This window comes from Perna viridis, chromosome 6, assembly GCF_037379345.1.
Source record: "Perna viridis isolate PV_CMFRI_1.1 ecotype Kerala chromosome 6, ASM3737934v1, whole genome shotgun sequence".
Lineage (NCBI taxonomy): Eukaryota > Metazoa > Mollusca > Bivalvia > Mytilida > Mytilidae > Perna > Perna viridis.
Window position 1 is genome coordinate 6964231 of NC_142450.1, and position 26676 is coordinate 6990906.

General features: G+C 33.1%; 1 protein-coding gene and 1 pseudogene across 5 annotated transcripts; one reads left to right on the forward strand and one right to left on the reverse strand.

The window, feature by feature from the left end:
- The first annotated feature begins 82 nt into the window (after positions 1–82).
- Positions 83–23119, forward strand: LOC148613489 (uncharacterized). Of its 5 annotated transcripts, none has more exons than XM_088586794.1 (9): positions 83–237; positions 2093–2416; positions 3366–3413; positions 3898–3974; positions 7811–7865; positions 11975–12164; positions 21117–21223; positions 21388–21489; positions 23033–23119. In XM_088586794.1, exons 2-9 carry the CDS (start codon positions 2225–2227, stop codon positions 23063–23065), a joined length of 804 nt encoding a protein of 267 aa, XP_088442920.1. In that variant the 5' UTR covers positions 83–237; positions 2093–2224; the 3' UTR covers positions 23066–23119. The 5 variants fall into 5 exon arrangements, with proteins under 5 accessions (XP_088442920.1, XP_088442924.1, XP_088442921.1 ...); XM_088586798.1 differs by having other exon boundaries at positions 2185–2416; XM_088586795.1 differs by lacking the exon at positions 83–237 and adding an exon at positions 549–862.
- A 1857-nt stretch (positions 23120–24976) lies between these two features.
- LOC148613490 (uncharacterized) lies at positions 24977–26253 on the reverse strand (annotated as a pseudogene).
- Positions 26254–26676: the final 423 nt, after the last annotated feature.

Below are 26676 nucleotides of genomic sequence, written 5' to 3' on the forward strand. Positions count from 1 at the left end.
ACTTGTAAAATAAAAAAAGCTTTGGCCTTAAATTGTGAATTATTTCCTGCTATGATAGGCTAAAAATAGCTAGACTTTCAACTTTCCGGGTCATGTCTTTTTATAGATAATAATATTACTCTGTGACTAATATAAGTTTTATTCAAAATAAGTTTCCATATATGGTTCTGACTGTTTTTTCCAGTATAAGTGATAATTATTTTTTTCCTGAACGTGAAGTTGGAAGAGACAGTGTAGGTACGTATTAGATTGACAGCTCACAGCAGTCTGGTGATACTGGATCCATACCCATGGCCATACCTATACTCGGCGTCACATAAATAACATACTGTTAAAATTTGAATAAAAATATTTTCTACGACTTTATTGACACCAACCGTCGTTTAAATTGTCTTAAATGACTTGCTCATTCGTTTAGCCAAACAGCTTCTCAAAAACAAGTCGATTATTAGCTTAAATCATGCGTAACAAATCCTTACGGGAAAATCCCATACTAATACCCGCCATGTTGGTTTTTACGGGACGATTTGTTTACAAACGAAGTGCGTAAGTTCCCGTCGAACTCCGGTGACAATCGTCTGCTTGATCAACTTCTCGGTATTATACGTTGTTCGCGTAAAATAAATCCGAGATATCCGAAATAACGCCGAATTGCATTCTGGGTTCTTCGGTTTTTGGACAAACCATTTAAACGTAAACAACATCTCCTAGCAACCCGATCACTGTAAACATGGCCGACTTTTTACAATGTAAATATTGCCACCTAGAATTAAAATCTGACAGGAATTTAACGATTCAATGTTTAGGGAGAAGCCGTTTGGCTAAATGAATGAGCAAGTCATTTAAGACAATTTAAACGACGGTAGGTGTCAATAAAATCGTAGAAAATATTTTTATTCAAATTTTAACAGTATGTTATTTATGTGACGCCGACTATAATGCATCTATATCACAGCAGCTAGGAATATCAAAAAATATACAAAAATTCATAGAAAGACCCATGCATGAATCATGCTCATTTAAGCAGAAAAATGATTGAAGTGGACATGGAGTAAAATATTTTAACTCCTTGAAGTGAGATATTAAAGCATATATCATGTCATGGGAAGGGAAATTATGCTGGATTTTAGTTATATAAGTTATAAAATTGACAAATTCATAATGATAAAGTTATGGTGGAAATACAATGTACTGAGGAAGGGTGTGTTCTCAAAACACTAATAATTTTAAAGGAGTTTCCTAAATTTTTTAATTGGCAGTAAATTTATATGTTTAAACAGACAGAAAGACGCAGTGATAAATGGTTTACTGGGTTATACTTTATGCAAATGAAAATTTTGATATTTTTTTCTCAAGACATAGGTACATTCATTTAGTTACCATTTTATTGTTATTCAAAGCACATCTTTTAAAAATAGCCATTGCAATTCAGCAGGTTATTGTCTTTTATTTGATGTTAATTTAATTTTAATAAGTGCAATAGTTTTCAGAAACACTCAATGACAAATCATCCCTTATGAACCTTTAAAAAAGTATTTTTTGCTTATTTGATAAAAAGACCTATTTTGAATTTAAAAATATTAACATACCTTTTATTTTAGATAAATAAAAAATACATGTTGCCATTCTCCATCCTATTAATATTAAATTTGGTACATCACTCATCAGAATATTCCATTCAGTGGATTTTACAAACACTTTTGGCAAAGTTACCCTGTTTTCAAAAGAGAAATTTGAGAAAATAGCTAAATGATGGCAGTGTTCAATACAGATTATTGCAAGTGACTTCTCCCTCCAATATACATTCCCTGATCCATTTTGTGATTCTGTCCCATTTATAAAACTGAATTCATGGTTGTAAGTTAGTGAATTTTTGGTAGGGATTTGAAATTTAAAGGTGCACAAAGTGTTTGTTAAATTTGCCTTTAGATCAAATGTAGTTGAAATGCACTATGGAATAATGGCAGGAATGGTTTCCCGCACTTTTTCCTTACATGTATATAAGAAGTCAAAAATATCTTTGTCTCAAATGCTTCAGGATAAATTTAAATAGCTTTTCCTTTATTTCTTGATGTATTGAATATATTTGAAGCAAACAATACCAATGGAAAATGATGTGCCACCCATTGCCTGATTCACACACAGAATGGTACTTAAATGTAAAACTTGTTGTTTTTTCCGAAGAAATTGCACAGACTTTTATGTGATTTGGAATTGAAAAAATATGGCAGAAATCCTAGAAGAAGTGCCAGATGTTGCAAGTTTAGAGCTTGGACTTGGCAAGAAACCAAATTCATCTGTAAATGGTTCAGAAGTCATGGAAGAAATTAAAGTGACATATTTACTCAGAGATATTAAAACAAAAATGGTGGTTGCATGGGAGAAACACTTTAACAATTATGGAGACAGAATTAAGGTACAGCTTCACTTAATACCATAGCCTACATTGTACCTTCACTGTAATGACAGTTTCACTTTAGTGCTGTAGGTACAGTTTCACCTTAGAACTTTAGGTAGTTTCACCTTAAAACTGTAGGTAGTTTCACCTGAGTACTCTAGGTATATTTTCAGCTTCATACTTTGGAAACAGTATAACCTTAGTACTGTAGGTACAGTTTCACCTATGTACTGTATTTATAGTTTCACCTGAGTATTGTAGGTACAGTTTTACCTTAATATTGTAGGTGTAGTTTCACCTGAATACTTTAGATGTAGTTTCACATAATTAATGTAGGTGTAGATTCACCTGAGTACTGTAGGTATAGTTTCACCTTAGTAATGTATGTATAGATTCACTTGAGTACTGCAGTTGTAAATTCACCTTAATACTGTAGATATAGATTTACTTTAGGTGTAGTTTCACCTGACTACTGTAGGTATAGTTTCACCTGAGTATTGTAGGTATAGTTTTTTCCTTAGTACTGTAGGTATAGTTTTTTCCTTAGTACTTTAGGTATAGTTTCACCTTAGTACTGTAGGTATTGTTTCACCTTAGTACTGTAGGTATAGTTTCACTTGAGTACTGTAGGTATAGTTTCATTTGAGTACTAGTTTTACCTTAGTACTTTAGGTAGAGTTTCATCTTAGTGCTGTAGGGTAGGTATAGTTTCACCAGAGTACTGAAGACATATTTTTACCCGAGTACTGTAAATTTGGTTTTACTGTAGTACTGTACAAAAATGTAGTCACAGTTTCATTATAGTACTGTATTACCGTAGGTATAATTTTGTCATAGCATGAGGTATCAGTTTAGGAGGAGTTATTTTATAATTTATAGGAGCTCACTTAAAATGAACTTTTGCAAAAGGGGTAACTTGAGCACTGATTTCTATAAGTTCTTTTATAAATATTATGCTTAATTTTAGATATCATGTGGAGACATATTTGATGGTGGACCTGCAGCTGATGCTTTGGTAAGACAAGCTACAATTGTTATGGCAAATCAATTTTTAGGCCGGGTTGCACTCCTGGGCAGGTGGATGAGGAAAACATTTTTGTAACACTTTTCTCTGCAACTATATATCACAACCAATAGATATTTGGTATGCAACTTCAGAGCTGAGTATGAAGTCCCATATTGTGGGAAGGGATTTAAGGTCTGCTGCACTTCTACTTCTTGTTAACTGCAAACCAGTCATTTCTGTCTTTGACCCATTTTTGGTTTCATATAATTGTATATGGTTACCACAGTCAGTTCTGATTTTAATTTTCATTTTTTTTCAGTTAGTAATTATATATATAATATAAGTTAGAAATTATATTGTGAAAAACTAATGAGAAATTTTATTTCAACTTTAGTGAATCAACGATATCTTGATTACTTTTGTTAAAAGTTTTAATCAACAGCTAATTACACTATCAAACTAAGTTGATTTGCCATGTCATTACATTTTGTAGGTCTCACCAGCCAATAGTTTTGGTTTTATGGATGGTGGTATAGATATGGTTTACACAAATTTTTTTGGATGGCAAATGTAAGATTATATGGGAATTTTCTGGGATTTTTGGGTTTGATCCTATAGGATCAAAATACCTTATGTCACTGGTTCATACCTGGAACTTCCCTACTATTCCTGAACACTACACAAAAATAAAGTCCAAATGTATTAATTTTTATATCATTCAATACATCTTTTATAGCCTATTAATATGTTTCTGTCAATTATTTAGCTCAGTTCTTGAAATAAAATTATGATCTAGTCTTCAAATGAACTGAAGATTTGAGGGACTCCTTTCTGGCCTTGAATGATTTTAGTAATAAATTTGCATGAAGGGAATGAAGTTCTTGCAGTAATGTGTCGAGAAGCATTAAATGTGCTAAGCATGTTCCATTTAAAACAATTTATCAGACAAAATCTCCATCCTATCATTAATGTTTTATGATTAATAAAACAGGACGTGAAGAGCAGTGATTTTAAACAAGTAAAATTGGCGGGAAAATTCAAATTAATAAAAAGTGTCTAGTTTTGAAAATCTTATATTGATAAAGGAAATAATTTCCTTAAGCTGAAATTGGTTCCATTTGAGTATATAATTACAGTGTAGGATAATACTCTATTGTAGTAGTTTTTAATGTGATTGCAAATTAACTTTCAAACTGGTTAAAAAATTGGGAAAATGGTCAAATGGAACAAAATTTGTAAATGTGTGTGAAGCTGGATACTGTTAAACTTTCAGTTACAATTTGTACTTCAGAAATTAGTTGTATTGATTAACATTCAGTTTTTTCATATTATGAAAACAGTTCCAAATAATACGGGAAATGCAAATGTATAATTAGAGCTTTATTTTACATCATGTAATATCTTTCTCATGCTACAATTTCCACAAGAATAAAAAAAACCAGTTCTAACAGCACTTTAATTTTCTTATCTTAATTACCGGTCGGAAATGAGGGGAATATTTATGCCCCACGCAACAAACTTGCTAAGGATATAATATATTGAATTCATTCATTCATCTGTCCTTTTGTCATCACAACTCCTCTAAAACTACTTAACAGAATTTCACGTAACTTGGTATGTTGTTAGGACACAGTATGTAGTTGAGTACATGTATATTACCAGGAAACTGTGGTCCCTTAAATTTGGTTAGAGTTGTACCCACTTCAAATTTATTTTCCAGAGGTGCGTGACTATTTAAAGCATTTTTTCTTCACAAATCCCTTAAAAAAACTGCACAGAATTTCACGAACATATATGTAATTTGTAGTAAGGACACAATATATGGTTTTGTATATTAAAAGTTTTTTGTTTTATGTATATCACTTTTAACTTCGTTTCTAGATATTTGCTTAACAAACAATTTTTTCCTCAATTAATCATTTTGAAGGGATAACAATTTTATATGTCTTAAAGTTATGAGGTAATATTGATCATAATCATACTCATGGGTGTCTATTCTTTACTCCAATTCTAATTATGGCTGATGCCCATTAGTGAGCAGTCTGTCTGTCCTTCCTTATTTCCATACCTTATTCAGCCTGTAAATTTGCAGTTATATAGTAGTATGATGCTGTCATCAATGTCAGTGTTGTTGTCTTTATATAGATACTTGATTTTAATGCAGTGATATGAATATTGGTTAGTTGATCTTAATAAAATTTTACAAGGTTCCAAACCTTAAAAAAGGAGGTTGGTATTGATTTAAAGGTTATGTCTCCAATAGTTTTGGTATTAGATGGCAAAAAGACCTAGAAACAAGCATTTCATAGAATTGAAATAATTCCAGTTAAAGGATATTGATATCTATGATATTGTTCCACAATGTTCTATACTACAATGGTTAGGCTCAGATTTATTTTGGGGGTAAAGACTTGAACTGCTAAGGAATGAGGGGCCAGAAACAAGCATTTCCTGATGTCTAGACATAAATTGACTATAAGGAATTTTTAATTGTACCACAATGTGCCATACCACAAAAGGAAGACATGGATTAGTTGGGGCTATGACTTGAACCAAATAGGGTCAAATAGGGACCCGAAACAATTGTTTGTCTGATGCCCTGACAATAACTTGAGTAAAAGTGATGGATCCCTTTTAAATTGTACTGCCATTATTATCAAAAGGAGACTGGGACTAATTTTTGGTGTTGTGACTTTAGCCAATTTTAAATTAAGGGCCACAAATAGGATCAGAAACAAGATTTAGAAAAATCCATGGGTTGATTTTGGAGGTTGTGACATGAACCTTTTAGGAATTATGGACCAAAAAGGATCAAATTGTCATCCTGTGTCAAAATGTCAAATCACAATTAAAAATTGTATCAAGTTCGAATGTTGTGCCCGTACTTGCCCTAACTGTTCAGGGTATTACCTCTACAGTTGTATCAGGTTCCACCCAATGAAGCATTTTTTATCTGAAGAAGGCATGGCATGTGGGAAGACAACCGCAAGACAATTTGTCACATACCAGGTTGACAATTTTTTACCCGAAGGTTAGACATAGAAATCCATTTATTTACTTTATTTGTTTGTGGGTCAACCTTAAAGTTTCTTGTAGATATTTCAAGATATAGGAGATGATCTTACTCTCTAAATGTATATTAATTATTTATATGAAATCCCTGAAAAAATCAAGATCACAAATGTTACTATAGGAACCCTAAAATCTATGTTGAACTTAGGCAAACAAATGTGTGTGGTTTCAGGCACCCAAATGACCCTTGTTTTTACTGCTGACCATAGACTTTTTTTAGCTCATTTGGCATCCGTTATCATCGTCATTGTTGTTGTTGTCTGTCATTGTCATTGTTAACAATTTTTTTAAAATCTTCTCCTCTGAAACAACTGAATGGATTTAGATGAAATTTAGCTTGATTTTCCCTTAAGGTATCCTGCATTTTGATTTTTGGTTTGGCGAAAGACATGGCCAATATTACTTAAAATAGAATAAAGAGGTCAGTTTTTTTTCTCATATCTTCAAAACTGTTAGGTTAAAACACATTTTTAAATGGGTTTAAGTGTTCAGCATGATTAGATCTATCCCTGGTTAAATTTTGGTGAAAATCTGTAGACCCATGTTGGAATTATTGCCCTTTTTAGATGTTTTTTGCTGTTTTTAAAGATATTACTTTAAAAAATCTCCTCAGAAACTACTGTACAGAATCCAATGAAAGTTGACATGATTGTTTCATAGGATATCCTTCACAAATTGACCTTTTGATTTTTGACCTGTGAAAAAAAACATGGCTGCCATTACTAAAAATAGAACATTGAGGCCAGACAGCAGTTTTTTGCATAAATCTCAAAAACCCTCTAGTTTAATCAATTTCTGATATGGGGTTAAAAGTGTTCAGCATTATGAGATCTATCTGTGATCAAATTTGGTGAAAATCTATTGACCCATGTTGGAGTTATTGCCCTTCTTGGACATTTTTTTTTGCTGTTTTTATTGTAAGTACCTAAACAAATCTTCCCCATAGAAACTACTGTACAATACTCATTGAAAGTATGTGTGATTGTTTCTTAGAGAATCTTGCAAAAAATGACATTTTGGATTTTTGATCCATGTAAAAACATGGCCACTGTTACTAAAAATAGAACATAGGGGGCAAAATACAGCTTTTCGCAAATAATTCGAAAACCATTGAATTTAGCAAAATTCTGATGGAATATAATTGTATTGCTTACCATCAGAAGATGGACCTATGTTCCCAATAAACTTTTGTAGGCTTTATCATAAGTATCATTTCAGCAACTGAAAGTTTCATTATAATTATCATAGTTTTCAAGATATTGGCTGAAAACTGTAAAAACCATACAAATCTTTTTATTTGGCCTTACCAATTATTTTGCTTTATGTTTATCCAGGCAGGAAAGGCTACAAAAAGTTATAAGAGAGGAAAAAGATGGAGAAGTTTTAGTGGTGAGTTTCTTGTAATAGGGGGGTTGATAGAATCTACAAGAGGTTTATAGGTCAAAAGAATGGAAGTTTTTTGGGTAGAGAATTGAATTTGAAGTGGGAGACTGGTTTAACAATTAATGGGAGGGATATGTGAGGTAGAGAAATAACTTGGAGGTGGAATGAAACTTTGACAGGGATGGAATCAGATAGAATGTGAGATATGGGGGTGATAGAAGTAAGGAGGTACATTTATGAGGTAATGCTCTGCTGTTCATGTCTTCTGTTATTGATGTGTAGAAGAGTTGAGCAGAAAATTGTTATGGAATAAATTCAAAATGTTTTCTTATTAACATTGACTATGTTGCATATTTAAATAAAGTTTGATATTTTACCATAATTATGTACTCTACACAAACTTATTTTCACAGGTTTGTTTTGCATTATGTAAGATGTATTTGTGTTTGCAACAACTTAAATACATATTTTGATTTGTTAATTAACATAATTCTTTGTTAAAGGATTGTGGTAATGACAATTATCATTCACAATTATTTATATTCACAGATTAGAATTATTTATATGATGTATAAACCCATACAAGTAATAGCTCTTCTCTTAGTTTTACTTGTAGTTTAAGATAGTTAGTATATTGACTTTCACGATATAGAGACAAGATTTCTGTTGGTTACATACTTGCTATGTAATTGAAGAATAGTTGTCAAAAACCAAAACTAAATTGATCAAGTGAAAAAATGAATGAATTAATGAAGCAGTAACAAAGATAGCTTATTTTTCTTTTGTTATGGTTGATACTTGGATAAATGTAGGAGTCACAACTATAACTGCTCAATGAGAAATGGTAATCTCCTGAATGAAATTCCCCCTAGTGAAAGTAGTAAAGTAAATTTTCAACTTTACAGGTTACTTACTAAACTGTTATGTTGGATTAATTGTGTTAGCTTGAAGATACATTCAAATGTTTACTTCAACAAATATTAATTGGAAATCTAAATTATTATTTTTATTCAAGAATGATGTCCAGTTTAAAATGTCCTTCATTATGCAATTGTAAATTGATTATGTCAGAGAATTTTCAAAGGCCTGTCTGCAGCTGTTAGTAAGAGAAGAAACGAACATCTGCTGCTGTGCGGAGATTTTGAAGGACGTTAATTGTAGTGTGTTCACAAATATATTATGGACAGGCTGTTGCATTATTATATCCCATCATATTTTTGTTGGTGAGGGGATAATTAGTTATTATATTCCTTTTAACACATCTGTAAATGATGTTTTTGCTTTGTGTAAAGTTTCATTCAAGTCCATGAAGTTGTTTACGAGATATGCTTACGATAAATATGGAACAAAACTGTTGAATTTTAATTATATATTTGTGTTGGAATCATATTTATTCGTGCATATCATTATATAGTGTCGTTAAATCAGTAAAGTTTCATTTATACCTAGAGTATAGGAGGACTTTGGCCAATGAGAAATATTGACGAAAGTGTTAAAGCCTAATTATTTTACTCTCATATTTGAGAATAAAGTGAATTTCATGGGCATCTTCATATGGAGACTTTTCTTCTTTTAAAGTTTTGTTAAATTTGTGCAGCAGTAAAGGATGATTTATGGGAAGTGTGAAAAGCGTGCAAAATGTAGCTGTACTGTGTTTGTTTGTTTGTTGGGGTTTAACGTCCGAGCAGCAATATTTCAGCTATATTCAGACAATGACCATGAAATGGATGATAAAATGAACATGAAATGAAAAAAAGGATGGGTCACAAGGATAATAGGGTCGACAAATTTTGATTGCCACTGGAGAAAGGGGCATGGGTAAGGTCGGGCAATTTAGCCTCCTGTGGCGGAGCGCAAAGGTTCCTACTCCTATCGAATACCACAGCAGGGTTCTTTAACGTGCGAGGAACGTGGCATCTTTCCCAACATGGTGCACCACTATGGTTTGCGGTCAGGTTTTCCGTATTGTAGCCTGACAACCCCAGCATGTAACACGCCAGGGGTACCCCATTACACCACCTGGGGCACACATCCCAGTTGCTCTGTGGGCAGAGCGCCTTGCCCCCGGCTAGGTTTCTGAGCACTATTTAGTCGCCTTTTACGACAAGCTTAGCGCTGCTGCAGGCCTATTCTTTTAACACCCGGACCTGCACGGGGCAGCTGTACTGTGTATTTTTAGTAGATTCCACATATTTCCGTAACACGTTTCTATTTTTTTTCATCGAAAATATTTTTAAACACACACAAAATAGTTATGTTTATCTAAGTTATTCTAAGTAGTATTCATCTCTTGAGAACATTTTTTTTTCTGTCTTCTTATCTATTCTTTTGTTCGGGTTTACCTAGTTTAAGAGCCGTCATCCCATGCCGAGTTCAGATTCTCATCTTCATTTCAGCCAAACAAGCAACTTACCCAATCAGCAAGCTTTATTTCCTTGACTGCTACCCATGTTAAGCGACTGGTTCCCTGTGTCTAGCTTTCAATTATTTATCTTACAAAGTCTACATGAAGAAAATGTTTTGTTGTTTCTCCAACTTAATGTGTTTTATAGTTGATTTGATTGATTTATGGTAATAATTTGAACATTTACGGTCATATATGCCCCTCAAACTTGGCTGATATTAGGAAAATCTGTTAAAAAAGCATGAAAACACCCATTTTTGTGCTGTTTTTCACTCTTTTAACAATGACTCTCGCACTCCATAGATTTTGTGTATAATTATCAATTATAACTCTTGTAAAAATATGTTGAATCAACAGATGTGTGGCCACTTCCGTACCACACAAAAAACATCTTAAAAATTACAGAAATGTTAAAGGTTTTTTTAAAAGTTACATAAATGCATACTGTTATTTCTGGAGTAACGTCATCAATCTCATCAAAAAATCTTATACTCTGTGTTTGAGACCATTTTACTGTACTACTACTACCTAGAAATCAGCTTTAATCAAATTTTCAAAAATGCCCAAATTAAGAAGCCAAAATGGGTCCTTACCAAACTTTCTCCTTTTCATATTTGCCTTCTGTGTGAATTGTACATTTTGTGTGCAAAAGAACTTATATTTGTCTTGATGTGTTGTGGTAAAGGAAGTCATTAACAAACATCTATTTTCTAAATATTTTCTTAATTGCTTAATAAAGCACACACTAATAAGTCCGAAACTAATCTGGTTTATAGTAAACATAAGATAAGTAAAGATATAGGGAAAATGTCCATAACCACCATAGTACTAGGGTTGTTGAATTCTGATTCATTTCAATACAAAAACTGTGTAAGAGCACTGTCTAGCTTTCAGTCTGCTTAGAAATTAAAATAATAGAAAGGTATTAGTTGCTTCATCATAGACAGTTAAAAAAAATTTCCAGTGAAACATAATCTGAAGTCTGTAATATCACTGAAGAATTATGCAAAGTTATAATTAAATTTTTAAATAAAGTCACTAATTTTTGTTTTGGTTTTATGTAAGTAAGTTGAAGGTACCTTTTTTATATAATGTCTCAGTGTAAGATGTTCGAGAATATAATAATGAAGGAATGTACTTGTCTGGTAAGATTTACCTCCCCTTAAAGAACAAATCTTAAGTGTATTCTATTGTTTGTTTACGGCTACTGAAGGAAATATTATATGAAATCTTTGAAATTATTTCAAACAACATATGCAAAATAGTAAAAAAAAAAGCAATTAACTCACTTGTTCCTTATTATTCTATTAATTGTAACTTTTAACTCCCTTTTTTGCATTCTCTGACACTTCTTAGATTCACAAAAATGGCCATATTGTCAAGTGCATGAGTTTTTTTCTGGGCATGATTCTTTCATCATTTTTCAATTTTGCCAGATTCTTGCAAATTCCAGCACTTTATAACAGAATAATCTTCAAATGAAACCCCACATTCATTATGGTGAATTTCCTTTCTTTGCCATACCAGGGGTGAATTCAGAGATTTTGTAAAGGAGTCCCAGATGCCTCAAAGAAAAGGGGGCTCCAAGTTATAGTTTGATCCTTTCAGCCAAAATTTGCAAGAAATAAATAGAAGTAAGAAGTGAGGGGTTCTGACCCTCAGAATCCTCTTGAACCACAATTGCATACATACTTCTTACTAATGGTTGTAGGGTGATACAGTAATAATACCAGCCTATGATAAAGAACCTGATGAAGAACTCAAGTCACAACTGAAGAAAAATGGTATATGTGGTGGACAACCATTTAAGTTTCTCATATCAGCACCCACTATGAGAGTTCCTAAGGATGTTATAGATACTACCAATGCTTTTCTTGCATTTAGAGGAGTTATATTAGCAGGTATAAATATATAAAATAATTGAACATGCTATACTTCATATTAACAAATTGTTTTCTATACAATTGCAGTCGTATAATATGGTGCCGTCATCATCTTTGTCTGTGTCATCGTCCATAAGACATTTGGTTTTCATAGGATAGCTTGAATATTGGTTGGTTGATCTTCATGAATTTAAACCACAAAAAGAAGGTTGGTAATGATTTTGGGGTTTATGGCCCCAACAGTTTTGGAATTAAGGGTCAAAAACAAGCATTTCATAGATTTTAACTACTAGTATATTACTCCAGTAAAGGCACAGGAAGGCAATATTTTACACCACAGTAGTCAGACTGAGATTGATTTTGTGGTTTAGGACTTGAATATATTAGAAATTAGGGGCCAAAAATGATGATTAGAAACTTGCAGAAAAAAATCCTGATGTCCAGACATTATGTTAATTGTAAGTGATATTGTATTACAAGGTGTCATACCATCATTTAAGGAAGACTGAGATTGATTTTGGAGGTTAAGACTTTAACCTTTGTTGGACAGGCCTAAAACAAGCATTTTCCTTTTGAAGGACAGTTAATTGAGTAAAGCTGCAAATGGATCTCATAAATTTTACTTAAAGGTCCCATAGTACTAAAGGAAGACTGCAATTGATATTTGGGTTGTGAGTAGAGCCAAGTAACAGTAAGGGGCCAGAAAGTACAAGGTGCAATACCCACTAAAGTTTGCTATTGACTTTAGGTTCTTACTGGAACCATTTATGAATAAGGGCCTTAAGCGACCACTTTGATTCTGGTCAAATATTTATCCTGTGTCAAAAACATGTATCTAGCTGAAATCAAAATTAAGTTTTAATGGTGTGTCCATACTTGCTCCATCTATACAGGGTTTTACCTCTGCAAACTACCATTTTATATTTTCAAAAGTTATTTTCTGTCAAAAAAACTTAATAATGGGAATACATGCGCTCCATGCTTGATGAGTTTATCATATTTTTAATGTCTTATTCTCTGTAAGCATTTCCATAGTTGATTTTTTTAACAAAAAATAATTGAAGTGGCTCACTAATTAACATATGCATTTAACCACAGTGGCGGTTCAAGAAATTTTATAGAGGGGGCTGCAGACAGACCTAGGTGGCCCATTTTCAGTGACTTTCAGTTGTTTCTACATAAATAACTAAAAGGACCTTGCTCTCCCTACTCCATGTTCCTCATATGCCATATGCTCCTATTTAAAACTTAAGAATCAGGGAAATAGGGGAGGTGACCAGTCAGCATATTTTGTCAACAATCCAAACAGCCTAAAATCCCTCAGTACATCACGTTAATGATAACATGTATGATCTGATGGAGCAGTGTAGCAAATCGAGTTGTCACATTCTGAGATGTTTGTACAATATTGATTTGTTGTGTATGGCAAGCCAAAGTGGACAAAAATGAGTGTTTTAATGATATGAAAAATGATTTCTTATTATTGCAAGTTCATTTCTTAATATTACGAATTTGATTTCTAATATTACAAAACTCTTTTATAATATTAAAAGATCAATTTCTGACATTAAAAACTCAGTTGAATTTCTAATATTAATAATCATTTTTTTTTTAGTATTGGAAATCAATTTTCTAATATTAGAAAATTGATTTGTTGTATTCAGTTAGGATTTTTTAATACAGTGGATTCCGTTTAATTGCATAGCCTATTTGCCAGTAAAAATTATGCAAATAACCGGGCTATTCTTATAACCGAAATTACGATTTTACCGGAAATGTGAGTTCTGGTAAGAATCAACCAGGGATATCACTGTTCAACATTTCTGATCTGGTATTTAATTGTTATAGACCTTCTTATTGTATTGTTCTTTTATCAATAAATAATAATATATATTGTGTTTGACTTGTTTATTGACCTTCTTTACATTGTGTGTATTTATAAGTGAAACCACGTGTTTCTCATCTGTAAACAGTCAATATGCAATAAGGCGATATGCGATTAAGTGGAGTCGAATGTATTAGAAAATCATTTTGTAGTATTAAATCAAAGCACCGAAGGTGCTGAAACTCGGAAGTTGCTTGGCGTGCAACCTGCAAGATAGGTTCCCAATGTTTATTTTTTAAGCAATGTGTTACAGTGCTGGTTATGACATGGACCAAGGTTTGAGAATGTTTTAGTGTTGAACCCATATTTCCCTTGCAACCTGCAACAAAACAAAACAAAGATGTACACAAATGTCATGAAAATAAGATTATTGCATTTGTTTACGTTCTTGAGACCTTAAACTTGAAAAAAGGCAGCTGATGATGTTGAATGTGACGCTTCTTGATAAAATGATTTTGATTATTATACCATCCACGGGGCATAGTTAAAATCCAACACCACCCAAAGAGAGATAACTCCAATTAAATTGTATTCAATTTGGCTTTTAACTAGACTGGTTCCCGATCGCAATATTCAGTAGTCCGGGAACCAGGATAGCGTTTAAGGTATAATTCCACTATTAAGGGGAACCAGTCGCCTGCACATACCAGAAAGTAGTCCGTAAAAAACAAAGTAGTTCTTAGGATGCATTGTATATTTTTTTGTGATTTAGCCAGTATATGCAAACTTGGTATCGTCTGAAAGCTTATCATGTCAGGTACCCACTAAATACAACCGTTTTGAACTTTGATGTAGAGATTAATTTGTCAGAGTCTAGATCTTAAGCCCATTGATTTGTCAAATTTCCAAAAGGAAAGTAGTATTTTTAGTACCTGTCTACTTTCACTTCACCGTTCTTTCTTAGAAGCCATTAAAGGTATGCTGCAAATTTTATGAGAGAGTCTTTAAAGGGTCCCCTCTACGATAAAACCTGTTAAAGTTCATTTTAACAAACTTTAAAAAAAAGACTGGGACCTTGAAAATTGCTTAATTCAACATAGAAAGTAATGGGACTTTTAATGGTGGTTTTACACCTTAACTATTTTCTGTGAAATTACTACGCGGCCAAGCGGCAAAAAATAGTTTGGCGTCTCGATTTACCAGTATGACAATATTTAGCTGAAAATTAACACTTAAAAATGTTTGAAATATCATTCATTTGTGGTATCAGTGGAATATTTAAAGATTAAAAGAGAATCACGCATTAATTGGAAGACAGCATTTCCGTCCGTGAAGTTATCTGCCGGAAGCCCTTTTGTCATTCTTATTCTTGTAATACTGGAAGCCACTCACGTGACTTCCTAGTAAAAATGTGACTGATTTTGCAGAATTGCAAAGTGATTTTTTGATATAACAAATTCATTTTCTAATATTACAAATTCAATTTGTAATATTACAAAATGAATTCAGATTATTAAAAAATATTTTGCATTATTGCAAAATCAGTCATTTTTTTAATATTACAAAATGGTTTTCTTATATTAAGAAATCGTTATTGAATACAACAAATCAATTTTCTACGATTAGAAAATCAATTTCTCATATTAAAAATTTGCTTTTTAATATTATAAGTTCAGTTGAATTTTTAATATTAAAAAAGGGTTTTGTGATATCAGAAATCAAATTAGTTATATTACAGAAAGAATTTGTAATATTAAAAAATCTCATTTAAATATTAGAAAACACTTATTTTGTAATATTAGGAAGAGTAATCAAGGGAACCAAGGTTATAGCAGTATTTGAAAGAATGTAATCCAGGGACAAAGACCAAGCATGGAAAACAGGCATACACAACAAAGAACATAAAGTAACTAAAAGAGTAAATTAAGGAACCAAGGTTATAGCAGTAATCAAAAGAATGTAATCCATGGACAAAGACCAGACATGGAAAACAGACATACACAACTAAGAACATAGAAAAACTAAAATCATACATACAAAGTAACAAAAGCAAATGAGCAACTCGGACTCAACTAAAAACTGGGAGATGGACCAGGTGCCCCGGTAGGGTAAGCGTCCTCTGCTTTTCTAGAAACACCCGCCGAGTTGCTCATAAAAAGTCAAGTCCGGGGTAGACAAACGAGGAAAGGTAAGCCATGACCCTTTAAAATAAATCAGTTTTTATGGTGCAGATGGATACACCATAACGATCCACTGGTTCGTGATGACGACCATAAAACTTCTGTAGTGATGACCTCTATCTTTAAGCAACATAACCCTGTTCCAGAAGACTATTTGTTAGAGTTCTAGCATGATACAAAAAGTCTGCGTAGTTTCGGTAAGCTCTGGCATAACGTTGAGTTGTGTTACAAACACTCCATACACAGGCGCTGAAGGGATGTTGCCACAGATGAAAGGAAAGTTGACAATTCTGAATGAAAAGTCATCACGTTTGTTGTAAAGTTTGGTCAGTAGTTTTCTTTTACCATCGAGTTTTAAGTGTAGGTCAAGATATGAGGCGGACTTCATAGTGTCTGTAGTATCCTTTATCTCAAGTTATTTGGGGTAGATGCGATGTATCAAATCCCCGAAATTAGGATTGTTTAAAGATAGTACGTCATCTATATAGCGGAAACTGAGATTAAAGGATCTAGCCAAACGACATTCTTTCTTCCGGATCAGATCGGCTATAAAGTCGGCCTCATAAGAGTGAAGGAATAGGTCAGCAAGTAAAGGAGTACAATTTGTTCCCATTGGAATGCCGACCGTTTGTTGAAAAACACGTCCACCACACTGGGCAAATATGTTGTCGATGAAAACTTCCAGCATTTTGTAAACATCTTCCTGTGTATATTGGGAAGATGATTTGCAATTATTTCTTAAAAAGTATGAGGAATCTCTACCAATCAGATCCAGCTATGAAACGTTGTTCGTATAGATTCTTGTGGAGTTTGGGAATCCAATACATAGACGGTAAATCACAATTATCGTCCTTGGAAGAGAGACCAAAATTAATTGCTGAGTTGCTCATAAAAAGTCAAGTCCGGGGTAGACAAACAAGAAAAGGAAAACTATGACTTGTTGAAGAAATCATTTTTCATGGTGCAGATGGATACACCATAACGATCCACGAGTTCATGATGACGACCATAAAACTTCTGTAGTGATGACTTCAATCTTGTAGCAACATAACCCTGTTCCAGAAGCCTATTTGTTAGAGTTCTAGCGCGATACAAAAAGTCTGCGTAGTTTCGGCAAGCTCTGGAAAACATACTTTTTTATATTTCAAAAGCATTTTTTAATATCAGAAAACAGTATTATAAATTCATTTTGTAATATTAAAATTACATTTTCTAATGTTACAAATTCTTGATTTAGTAATATTATAAACATCACACAATTGAATTTGCAATATTAGAAAATTAATTTGTAATATTAAAAAATCACTTTGCAATATGCAAAATCAGTCACATTTTTTAATATTACAAAATTATTTTCTAATATTAAGAAATCGTAATTGAATACAACAAATCCATTTTCTAATATTAGAAAACCAGTTTCTAATATTAAAGAATCGTTTTTAATATTAGAAATTCATTTGAATTTTTAATTATAAAAATGATATTTGAATATTAAAAATGGGTTTTGTAATACTAAAAAATCATTTTGCAATATTGCAAAGTGATTTTTTAATATTACAAATTCATTTTCTAATATAATAAAATGTGTGATATTTTATAATAATACTAATTAAGGAATTTGTAACATTAGAAAATGAATTTCTCATGTTAAAAAAAAATCTAATATTAAAAAATGATTTTGTGATAATTTTTTTTTCTAATATTACAAAATAATGAATTTTGTCCACTTTAGCTTGCCATAGTTGTGACATGTATTGTTAATGTGATCCTATATCCTACTAGGGTTGTAACTTAGTACACGATGTATAGTAGAACGGGACAGTTCATCTAGGTGTTATTATATAGGATAGAGGATCAAATTAATGATGCATGTCACAACAAATCAAATTGAATATTATACAGCGTCTCAGAATGTGACGACTCTATTTGCTACACTGCTCCATCGAATCAAATTGATACAGGGAAGATAAAGTAAACTTATAGAAGGGTCTGAAAAATTCCCAACGATGTTAGAATTGTCAAATTTGTTGTTCCCTCCGCGGGACTCGAACTCGCTGTGACATCTATGAACCTTTGCCGACATTTTCAAAATGAATTGTTGCCTAATGTATGATTTATGGGTATAAAAGTGTACAGCATGATGAGATCCATCTCTGGTCAAATTTTCATTTTCATAACCTGGTCAGCTATGTTGGATTTATTGCCCTTTTTCGACGTTTTTTTACTATTTTCAATGTTATTTCTTTCAAAAATCTTCTCTTCTGACACTACTTGACCAATTGGAACCAAACTTGGTATGAATGTGTCCTGGGGTATCCTACATAGAACTGATGTGGGGTAATTTGATCTGTTGAAAAACACGGCCGCCATTACTAACATAGAAAATAGGGTTCAGACATTAGTTTTCCGCATTTATCTCCAAAACTGTTAGGTTTAACCAAATTTTGATACAATGAAAGTGTTCTGCATCATTATCAGCGTTAAGCCATGTTGGAGTTATTGCTCTTTTATTTTTAGCTATTTTTATTGTTATGTCTTTGAAACAATTTTCTCCTCTGACACTACCAGACCAATTGGAACTAAATTTGGTATGAATGTTTCCCAGGGTATAAGCCAAAATTCTGACATAGGGTAAAAATGTTCAGCATGATGAGATCTATCCTGGTCAAATAATCATTGTAATTTGTTAAGCGATGTTGGAGTTATTGCCCTTATTCCAAGTTTTATCCTTATTTTTAATGTTATTTCTATCAAAATCTTCCTCTTTGAAACTACCAGACCAATAAGAACTAAACTTAGGATGTTCATTCCTTAAGGTATTTTGTGTAGATCTGATGTGGGAATTTTTTATTAATGAAAAACTTGGCTGCTGTTACTAAAATAGGACAAATGGGTCAGTCAGAAGTTTTTCTCGTATACCTCCAAAACGGTTAGGTTAAGCCAAATTCTTTTAATTGTCGAAACGATCCTTATCATAAGGCCTACAAAAGACTGCTGGCAGGGATCAAAGTTGTCAGATGACGCCTTGTTAGAGTTATTGCCCTTGAAATGCCAATATAATTAAAATCTATAATGGAAAGAAACATTCAATTGATGATAAGATCCTTATGAAAAGTCCTGCCAAATTCTTCATGAGTCAAAATTTTTGGACAACTCCTTAAAAGAGTTATTGCCCTCAAAAGGAAAAAAAAACCAGGTGAGGGATTCGACTCCTTGGAGCAACTTGTTAGCTCACCTAGCCTTAAAGGCCATATGGGCTTTAGTCATCACTTGACACTACTAGACAAATTGGAACCAAACTTGGTATGAATGTTCCTTGGGGTATCCTGCATAGAACCATGGTGGGGATTTTTGATTAGTCACAAAATGTGGATTCCGTTACTAAAAATAGAACAAAAGGGTCATGCAGACAGTAGTTTTTTTCGCATATTTGATCTCCAAAACCGTAAGGTTTAGTCAAATTCTTACAATTGCTGAAATGGTCCTTATTATAAGACATACAAAAGTCTTGAAGGTATCAAAGTTGTCAGACGACTTCTTGTAGTAAAGGTTATTGCCTTTGTAAGGTGACAAATGTTCAGCATGATGAGCTCTATCTGTGGTCCAATTTTCGTTTTAATCTGTTATGCCATGTTGGAGTTATTGCCCTTTTTCGACGTTTATTTGTTATTTTTGATGTTATTTCTTTCCAAAATCTTCTCCTCTAACACTACTTGACCAATTGGAACCACTAAGAATGTCCCTTGGGGTATCCTGCACAAAACTGATATTGGGATTTTTGATCTGTCGAAAAATATGGATTCCGTTACTCAAAATAGAACAAAAGGGTCAGACAGTAGTTTTTTTTTCGAATTTTATGTCTCCAAAACCGTTAGGTTTACCCAAATTCTTTCATTTGCTGAAATAGTCCTTGTTATAAGGCCTAGAAAAGTCTTGAAGGGATCAAAGTTGTCAGACTCCTTGTAAGAGATATTGCCCTTGTAAGGTGAAAACTGATGTTTGTTTGTTTGTTTTTGTTTTTTGTTTATTTTTTTTAAATTTTCAGCCAATATCCTGAAAACTATGATAGTTTGAAAGAAATCTTCCATTGCTGAAATAATTCTTATGATAAGTCCTACCAAAGTCTTCTTGAGTCAAAATTGTTGGACAACACCTTGTTATAATTGATTGCCCTTGAAAGATAAATTTTAACCAGGTGAACGGTTCAGACTCCTGGGAGCCTCTTGTTTGTACATCCTATATCTCCAAAGCTATTAGGTTTAGCCATATTCTGACTGAGGTAAGAGCGTTGAGCATAATGATAACTATCAGTGGTCACATATTTGTGAAAATCTGTTCACCTATGTTTGGAGGTTTTATTTGCTATATTTGATGTTATAATTTCGAGAATTTAATGTAAGCGTATTGATTGTGTCCTTTTTTTTATCCAAGATTGATTGATTGTTGTGGTTTAACGCCCGAGAGGCAGTATTTCAGCTATATTCAGGCGATTTTTATCCAAAAGGAACCATAGCATTTTTGTCCCCCGCCGCAACGCGGAGCGGGGACATAGAAATGCCGGTGTCCGTCCGTGCGTCCGTGTGAACGCAACTCCTCTGAAACGACTGAACGGAATTTGACCAAATTTTGTAGGATTGTTGGTCACCATATGTAGTTGATCATACTTAACCGTTATGATGATTCGACAATTTTTATGGGAGTTATGGGACTTTGTTCATTTTTCACGTTCTTTTTTTTGCGGATTTTTTGTTGTTGTATGAAGGATTCTGAACCTAATTTAATTTGATTCATTAAGATACATTAACCTTGAATCGCCACATGGACTTATGAAAGCACGTAAGTTTTGAAATAGGGCATACTTGATATATTGACACTATTGAGGAATTTGACGAAAAATATGAATCAATCATGACGATTCTTGTATGTTTATTTTTACTTACGTTGTCATTATATTGATGTTTTCAGTTCAGAAACATAACAGTAATCCAAATAATGAACCAATCAGAAGTGTACTTTGCCCTGGTCTCGGTACAGCAGTTGGGAGAATGCCATTTGATAGATGTGCATATCAGGTTTGTATAACAGTCTTCAAACTGTAAACTGTAGATTTTTATAATGGGAGATTTGGTAAAAGTTACAGCACAAGCACTTCTAACCAGATGAAAAAAGTAAAAAGTTTTTACTGTTATTAATAGACATTTCAAATTGAATGATCAAGTTTCCTTATTTTTTTCAGATGTTACAAGCTTTTGAGATGCACGATTTGAAAGTCAGAGACAAGTGGTTAAAGCCGACAAATCTTTGGACTGTAATTAATCATGACATCAGAATGCAACGGGTATGTTGACATTGCAGTAGAATGCAAGTGGATTGTATATAATATTAGAACCACCTTGTCCGTCCATCTGTCATTCTGTCCATTTCGCTGCAATTGCAATGTATCGAATCCCAATTAATGAATTATGTTGATTTATATAGATGATGCATACAGTATAATCAGTTTAGTTTGCTGTCCAACATTAACTACTTGAAACAGGGTCGGATCCAGACTTTTTTAATACGGGTGCCAGCCGAGGCTACTCAGAAACTATGACATCATTTGCCATTTTTTGTCAATTTTGCACATAAAAATGACAAATTTTCCAATGAAAAGGGAGAGGTTGCCAACCCCCTGCACCCCTTCTTATCCACCACTGTATGAGAGAGTATTATCGAGCACAACACTTACAATTTCATGTTGTACATGTACATATATATATATGAAGGGTAATAACATAATTACTGTACTGATGAAATGTAGGCAGTAGTCAAAAGGAATAGTGTAGAAGGTAAGCCTGTATAACAAATGGCACTATCTGTGTAAAAACCGTTAAGTCTGGACCACCGCAATGATCCAGACTTGGTACAGGCATTTCAAAATGAAAGTTGGGTTAAACCAGGTTTTTAAATCTGCTTTCAATTAAAGGTTAATTATTTCCGGTATATTTCAACACAAATGGGCAGCATCAAATTGCCACCAGTCAAAATCTGTTTCTGACTTACCTGCAACTGGTTTGAATCAGTCTGTCTGTCTGTAAATCAATCTATATGGCTACAATTTTGTCATGGTTCATGAACCATTTATCAATATTATATTTTTATGCTACCAAGAAAAGTTAGTGATCATATAATGAAAATAAGTTGTGGCATTGTTGTTTTCATCTAAAGACATTTTGTTTCCACGCGATGACTGGAATTTTACGGTATTGGTCTCTGCATTACTTTATATTTGGTAAAATATATAGCTTAAGTTTAATGAGTTACATTTTAATTTTGAATAGTATGCCAGTCAAAACTATTTGGATGAGTAATTGCCCCTGAAACTGTATATTATTTTATTTATTTTCAGTTGTTAAGAAATGTTTACAGTGTTCAATCCTTTGACATGATACTTGGTTTATATATTTATCTACATGAATTTTATGATCTTCCTGTGGAATGATTTTTGACCTGAATTTGTTTCTACTGATATGTTGCTATTCCTAGAAGAGTTATTGTTTAAATTTTAGCTTTGCATAGTCAAAAGGTTTTTGGTTTAGTTTTATTTGTTAAATGACCGGTAGGGGACAACGTTTGATTATTTGCAATACTCTGGAAGTCTTGTTTTAAATTAGTCATAATTAAAATTAAAGTGTGAAATTATATTTTTATCATTTTACTTTTTATTGCAAAATGTCAAAGTTTAATCGTTTATAATAGTAGAAACCTGTCAAAACCGAACTTCTTCTGTTTAAACAGGTGTTCGAATTACCTAGGTTCTGTATATTTATATTATGTAAAGGAACTTTAAAAAGTGTCAAATAAGTCCTGCACAATTGTGTTTACCTTCTTTTCTTTTTCAGTTTGTTGAAAGTGATCAGAAGAATGACAAATAACTTGAAACTGTTTAGTTCATTGCTTGTATATTTTAATAAAGTGATTTAACATGTTTCTGTTGCGAAGGGGCCTGCGCGTATGAATCATACAGCATCAAGGTCAGGTCAAGAGGCGTTTACTAACATATTCAACCATGTATGTTAATCAAAGTACTCATGTACTGAATCAATTTATATCGATCGTTTGAATTTTACGCCTCAAATAATTGTCAAATTGCAAAATAGAGGATAAAAGGAAAGTACGGGGATTGAATCCAAACGTTTCTAAGGTAAGCTTGTTGTTGTAAATGGTTTATACAGAACTCTTCGGTTTATTTTTAAATTCACCATTTTGATTACGAAGGACATTACCAAAAAAGACACACACACACACAACAGTTTCATAATGCATCGTAGCAGTGCGCCAGTAATATTCAGGTTTAGTGCTGGTTTACATGGAACAAAACTCTCAGATATTCTGCGTAGTTTAACTATAAATTAATAGTTGGCCTTTCCCAATTTCTAAAATTTCAAGTTGAAATTCAATTTATCGACCTTCAGGTCGAAACTGTCAAATTATTCGAATTTAAGCCACAATCATTTAAATGAATCATATCCTTAGGTACATGTCCCTTTCAACTAACCACATTTCTCAGACACGCGTATAGCACAGACGCTGTTGTGAAGTTGTTTTCTTTTATTTTGCATTGGAAAGCACGACAAACACTTAACCCAACTGCTATACATTTATTATTCCTCAGAATTAATACAAATGCATCACATAATCTCATTTGAATTTTATCTGCCCTAAAACGTGTACAATACATTGTCTTTATATACTAAATAGCTCCTTTGCCCTAACATTACAATTACAGGAGCTAATAACAAAAGATTCATATATAATTAAAGGAGCCAAAAATAACAATAGAACACAATAAAGTTGTGACAGAGTCTGGCACGGATAATAACTCCAAGACGTGTACACTGACTGCTACTTTTATTACAACAGTAGAAGCAAGGATCACAGAATATACAACATGTTCCGAATATATACTATTCACTTATATAAGACATATCCTTAATTCAATGTACATCTGGACATAAATCTGGACATAAACATTCCATGTGTCCAGTTAACTATTCACTCATATAAGACATATCCTAATTCAATGTACATCTGGACATAACTCTGGTCATAAACATCCCATGTGTCCAGTTAACCTGCCTTGCGTATGATTTACTGACCCATTTATTATTTGTGTATAATTACTTATTGTCCCCCGGATTTCAATACATTTCTTTATTACTTGTTATTCACCGAGGTATTTTGTATGTTCCTTTGCTGACCTTTAATTGTTTAGCCTTAGATGATTACGAATCTGGAAGTCCTCAGCAATTGCAGAACGACCAAGATTGGTACACTTCCGAATTGTTCATCGTTGTTCAAATGATCGCCAATCACTGCAATTGTAAACATGAATTGTCAATGTCCGCCACCGTATGAAGTTGAAGTTCGTCTTCTCCGACCGTTCGTTGTACTGGACAACAAGAGTTAAGTTCTATAGTATAATAACATATTTATGATTTTATTAACAAATCATCCACCCTCCAGCTCTCCTCTGCTCCATGATTATATAATGTAAAAGTTCGCTTATACAGGTACAAATTCACCAACACCGTCAAATGCGCTCCAGCTCTTCTCTGCTCCATGATAAATATAATGTAAAAGTTCGATTAAACAGCTATAAATTCACCAACACCGACAACTGCCCTCCAGCTCTCCTCTGCTCCATGATTATATAATGTAAAAGTTCGATTAAACAGCTATAAATTCACTAACACCGTCGACTGCGCTCCATGATTATGTATTATCGTCCATTGTGTGAGGCTGCCATAGTCGTCTCCCAGGTAATTGTCATCACCGCAAAATTGTTATCCATTGTGTTGTGTCTCGAACGAAGGATATATCTTGGAGACTGTTTTCATGACCACTTGTTCAACTTTGTTTTCGTCTAAGTCGCAGTATCGTCTATTACGTAACCCAGAGTCACCATCTGTCGACACCGTTGGGACCATTTTATATCCATTTTCAGCTGCTTCATGTTCGTCAGACCTGCCTCTGTTTTTCCTGGCCAACCATGAGTGTCTGCAAAAACTATCTTGTCGACAATAACAAAATATCCCAACCCCTGAGATACCTGCATACCCCCAATTTGGAATTTGAAAACTAGTATCAATTGTTCGTAAATCCTTTAACTGATTGATTAAATTTGCCTTGGGTATGGTTTCCATATGTTGCGATGTGTTAGGAAGCTCATCAATAGTAAAATTAGGCAAAGCTAAATGAAAAGGGTGCCATATTGTGAATTCAGACACATTGTAAATTTCAGTTAATCTTTTTAATGGTTGTGAACTTTGAAAACGGTCTTCACCCTTGTTATATGGTGAAAGTGTTAAAGAATCACTATTACCAGAACAAGAAGTTTGTAACTTTACTAATCCAATCGGTGGATTTATTCTTGTAGATAATTGGGAAGGATGACGACAAACTAAAGAGAGTCTTAATCTTTTTTTGTGTGGCTATTACCCAAAGACCTTCCCGTATGTGATCTGCCATAGGTAGAATCGAATTAGGATAAATGAGTGTTTGGCAACGTGTATTTAAGATATTTTTGTTTTTCATGAAAAGAGTAATAATGCATGTCTTACTTAAGTTTACTGGGTAGACTGGACTTTTAATGTTGCAAAATCTGACTAATGGATTGGAACACTGTTTTAATTCATCTGAAGTTAACAACACATATTGCGTTCTAGCCTTATTAACTGCCAATGCATTACTTTCTAATTTATACTTCACAATCAGTGATAATCTACCAATACGATTAGACATCATAGGAATAGGTAAATTGTGGGCCTGAAAAATTTCTAATTCTCCTTGATAATCAAGGAAAGGTAAAGAAAAATAATTAAAATTTTATCATCTTGAATTAAAGTTGAACATGTTAGAGATTTATAATAATTCCACAAGTCCTTTTTGGGATCGGAAGATAATTGTAAAAATGAAGGTAAATGACCTTGAACGTACAGTCACAGGTGTCTTTAACTCCGAAGGTGTAATAAGTGAAGGTGATAAATGGCCTAAAGATAGCATGTTTAATTGAAGTTTCAAATTATCTAAATAGACTAAACCTTTTCCAATCATAAAATGAAGTTCTTTAACTAAATCCCGCAACTGAAAACTAAGTACCATGAAATTTTCGACACTTACAATATGTTTCTCTAAAATTTTTGTATTGTTTTGCAGACGACCTATGAGTCCCCTATACTTAGTGACCAATGAATTCAAAAGTTCCCTATTTTGGAAAACCTCATTTCTCATAATATTTAAAATAGATATACTTTCGGACAATACAGTTGTAATCGTTTTCTGAATACGACAAAAAAAACAAAGAGCAGGAAGACAACCAGATGGAACATTACCATCTCTACAATAAACAAGACCAAAAACTAGTCAAATTATACAACAAAACAACTAAAATGAAACAACAACAACTAAATATGCATATGAGATACGAAACATACAACTCATCAACTAAACCATTGTGTTTACTAAAATATAAACATATGCGAAA

Excerpts from the sequence above, each read along its gene's own strand:
- LOC148613489 (XM_088586794.1), top strand. The coding sequence starts at position 2,225 with ATGGCAGAAATCCTAGAAGAAGTGCCAGATGTTGCAAGTTTAGAGCTT. Across the intron at positions 7,866-11,974 it reads AAGATGGAGAAGTTTTAGTG|GGTGATACAGTAATAATACC; the intron begins GTGAGTTTCTTG and ends TAATGGTTGTAG. Across the intron at positions 12,165-21,116 it reads TAGAGGAGTTATATTAGCAG|TTCAGAAACATAACAGTAAT; the intron begins GTATAAATATAT and ends TGATGTTTTCAG.